This window comes from Lolium perenne, chromosome 4 (genome assembly GCF_019359855.2).
Source record: "Lolium perenne isolate Kyuss_39 chromosome 4, Kyuss_2.0, whole genome shotgun sequence".
NCBI lineage: Eukaryota > Viridiplantae > Streptophyta > Magnoliopsida > Poales > Poaceae > Lolium > Lolium perenne.
This window is the reverse complement of record NC_067247.2, coordinates 138,989,708-138,993,483: the sequence shown is the minus strand read 5'-3', so window position 1 is coordinate 138,993,483 and position 3,776 is coordinate 138,989,708. Positions and strand designations below refer to the sequence as shown.

The window sequence follows — 3,776 nt, the reverse complement described above, 5'->3', positions numbered from 1 at the left end:
GCAGCAGTTATGGCCTGTGATCAGGGGAAACTGTCCGTCGTAAATCGATATCTCCCGACAGTGGTATTTGATATTGCGGTTGCTTTGGCATGACACTTGAATACCTAGACTGCACAAGGGTTTTGTGAATGGGTACATAGAGAGCCCATGAGGACATTAATTAAGGGAAGCGGCTAACTCGATCCATTCATCTCTCTTCTGACAAGAGCGATGAAAACAATCGATTCTTTTGGGTGTTAAAACAAAGAAGCAGAAATCAAATCACAGGGCATAGTGGAGTAATGATGCTCGTGATGTTCCCTTCATCGTCTTCTTCTTTCTCTGTCCATCTTGCTCGTCCTGCTTCTGACACACGAGACGCCGGAGCCTCCATCACTGTGTGAAGTAAGCTTGGGATTCCTGATAGTGCAAGCAAAGCAAGCACCAGACAACAGTATTATTTCCTCTCCATCAGTCCATCTCGCTCTGACTCTCTCACACATCGCTTCATCTCTTTTCTTTTCTTCATTACACCACAGGCGACCACTAGGTAGAGAACAGCCTGGCCTTGCCATCTTCTTCAACTTCACCTCTCTCGCTCCCTCTGGCTAAGCATAATAGCTTCCATAACCATAAGCACATCTCTCTGAATTTCCATCTTTTCTTTCCGTTGGCACTTTGTGCCCTAGGCCCTAGTGCCCCTGGTCACCTCACTGCAATGGTGGAAGCTGCAAAGGCTGGAGGCCTTGCCCCTTCTTTGTCCTCTTGATTAGGCCTTGACAAAACAAGGTTGGTTTGCTTTTGGTCTCTTGGTCTCTCCCTCCACTGTTCAACCATGGCACACACATAAACACAAAACATCTGTCCATGAAGCCTCCTCCTCCTCCTGCTTAGCTTCTAGTCCTTGTTGTTGGTTGTGTCTGGGACCTCTGGGTCAAGGGAAGGAGAAGGTGTGCGTGAGAGATAGAGGAAGGTGGGAGAGAGGTCAAAGGCTGGTCCATACATTTAGTCCACGGAGAAAATAGTCTAGCAGCTTTGCTTGCTTGCTAGTGGTACTTGTAGTGGCAAGTGCTGGTATGTGTAGTAGTAACTAGTAGTAAAACTTGCGTCTACCAGAAAGCTCCACAAAGTAACCCTCCCTTTGGCCAAGAACAGCTCCACTGTTCATCATCCTTCCTTTTCGTTCTTGCATCTATCTGGTGAGTATAGCAGCAGCTAAGCTTCTCCTTCGTTCGCCTAATCTATCTTGATTGCATGGGGAGAGGGAGAGCCCAGCAAAGTAGAGGCTAATCTAGATAGGGGTAGGATATTGTTCGTATTTATTTTTATGGTGTATAATTGAGCATTTTAGCTACCAGATTACTCGCTTTTCCTCCATCTTGGAGTTTGCAAGTGGTGGCAGTATCTTCTTGATAAGGTCCCCAAGATCCCACACACACCATGCACCTCTCTCTCACCTCACCTCAGCTTCCTTTTTGTTCTCCACTCGCTCTCCCTCGCTATTATTCTTTAGCGCCCTGTGTTGAGAGTCCCAAGAGACACTGAATTTTTGTTGCGTCCTTCCATCGCTTGTTGTGTGTGAGAGTTGGAGGTGTCATTGGCCTTTTCTTGCTCTCATGGTTTCCATTGTGCAGCCGCAGAGAAGACGAACAGAAGCAGCCGCTGCAGCAAGAAGCATCGTCGCTGCAGACGGGGGAGAAAGCAGGATGGATCTTTCAGGGGCCCGAGGCGAGCTCCCGATCCCAATGCACACTACCGCCTCGCCCTACGGGGCCAGCATGACCATGGAGCTCCATGGCCACCACAACGGGCAGTCCCAGGCTGCTCAAGGGATGCCGTCCTCGCCGCCTGCTGCTGTGTCCGAGGAGAGCTCTGGAAAGAAGCGCTCGGCGGGGGCACTGGTGGTGGCCGGCTCCGCCGGACCCGCGGTCAAGTACCGGGAGTGCCTCAAGAACCACGCGGCTGCCATCGGCGGCAACGCCACCGACGGGTGCGGCGAGTTCATGCCGAGCGGCGAGGAGGGCTCGCTGGAGGCGCTCAAGTGCTCCGCCTGCGGCTGCCACCGCAATTTCCACCGCAAGGAGCTGGACGACCTGCACGGCGACAGCTGCGCCACGCGCGGCTACGGGCACGGCCACCGCGTCGGCCGTCGCCTGCTCGGCCCCGCCGTGCCGCAGCACCACCACAAGAGCATGGGCGGCCTCCTCGTCACCACCGACCACTACGGCAGCGGCGCCTACGCCGCGCCGCGCGCGCTCCCTCCGCCGCCCCCGCCGCCGGGGCACCCGCACCACCAGATCATCATGCCGCTCAGCATGATCCACACGGCGGAGTCGGACGAGATGGACGGCAGCGGCGGCATGGGCGACGCGCTGGGCTCTGGCGGGGCCGGCGGCTCCTCGTCTTCCCAGAAGCGCTTCCGCACCAAGTTCAGCCCCGAGCAGAAGGCGCGCATGCTGGACTTCGCGGAGCGCGTCGGGTGGCGTCTGCAGAAGCTGGACGACGCCATGGTAAATCAGTTCTGCCACGAGATTGGCGTCAAGCGCCGCGTCCTCAAGGTGTGGATGCACAACAACAAGCACAGCCTCGCCAAGAGGCCGCTCCCGACCTCGCCGCCGCCGCAGCAGCAGCAGCAGCCACATGCCCCAATGCCAGTCGCCATGCAGTCACCGCCGCCAATGCCAATGCCAGTGCCGATGCCGATGGCCGTGCATCCATCGCAGCAGCAGCCCGGGCCGTCCTTCCACCGCGACGCGAGCTCCCCGCAGCGCCTCAACCCCGAGTGACCGCGGAAAGAAGAAGGAATTCGCCCTGGTGTGTCATCAAAGGTGCATCCTAGCTACCCGACGAGTGACGCCATGGCCGTTCTTGATTCTCCTCCTAGCGTAGCAACCCGCATTGCCATTAATTTCACTGTTCCATCGAAGAGACCGATCGATCGAAGCAGAGCCAAGAGAAACTCAAGGTTTATTGCAACCATCTCCGTTTTATTATTTTTCGTTGTTCATCCATCTTCTTGTCATAAGGTAGGGGAGCAGGCATAGGCAGAAGAACCGAACTGAGCTAGCTCTCGATTCCCATTACTTTCTATTTTCCGCTGGACTTAATTCTTTTTTCCTCTTTCGTCTCCCTGGTTTGGTTGGTGTCACTGACTTTAAGTCTAGCAGTAGCCTGATGAGCTGAGCGTTTGAGTTGTTGTCATGGATCAGAATCAGACAGAGGTCTATTAAATTAAATTTTACTTGTTTATTAGTATTTCTTCTCCATTTCATCATCTGCATGCATCTGTGGGCTAATCTACGCTTCTGATAATTGCATAGAAAAATGAGGAACATGGGATGCAATGGCTCCTCCTCGATCAGGTCTTGTATCTTTCAGGCTCACTGTTCATGACATGATCTGCATGCTTAATCTGCAGCCCCTGTCGGTGCTCTTACTGTTGCCTGCCTGCAATTGCATGCAATGCCTGCCTGATGATCCCCATCTGCTGAATTCATCTCTCCCCAAGAAACAGAAAAGGGGATCAGTTTCTTGTCAAAATTCAGAATCTGAGAGTGATGGATCGAGGAAGGTGAAAATCAATATTTCTGTGTCCACATTTCTGTCTTTGGATCGAGCAGATAACAGTCCTTGCTTGCCCTGTGCATGGGCTTGGCCCCAAGCAATCAATCATTCTTGGGTCCGTGTAGGAGTGCAGGGAGGCAGGGGGGCATGTGGCCAACCGATCTACAATTGGTTTGGGTTGCCTTGGCAGCAAGAAGCAAACCATTTGCGACACACACAGACACCGTAGTTGT

At 53.6% G+C, this 3,776-nt stretch overlaps 1 protein-coding gene across 7 annotated transcripts; it reads left to right on the top strand.

The window, feature by feature from the left end:
- The first annotated feature begins 287 nt into the window (after positions 1 to 287).
- LOC127294028 (zinc-finger homeodomain protein 4-like) lies at positions 288 to 3,231 on the top strand. 7 transcript variants are annotated; one of them, XM_051323767.1, is made up of 2 exons: positions 288 to 768; positions 1,614 to 3,231. In XM_051323767.1, the coding sequence occupies exon 2, from the start codon at positions 1,686 to 1,688 to the stop codon at positions 2,763 to 2,765; it is 1,080 nt and encodes a 359-aa protein (XP_051179727.1). In that variant the 5' UTR covers positions 288 to 768; positions 1,614 to 1,685; the 3' UTR covers positions 2,766 to 3,231. The 7 variants fall into 7 exon arrangements, with proteins under 7 accessions (XP_051179727.1, XP_051179731.1, XP_051179729.1 ...); XM_051323771.2 differs by lacking the exon at positions 288 to 768 and adding an exon at positions 782 to 952; XM_051323769.2 differs by lacking the exon at positions 288 to 768 and adding an exon at positions 938 to 1,053.
- The last annotated feature ends 545 nt before the right edge of the window (positions 3,232 to 3,776 follow it).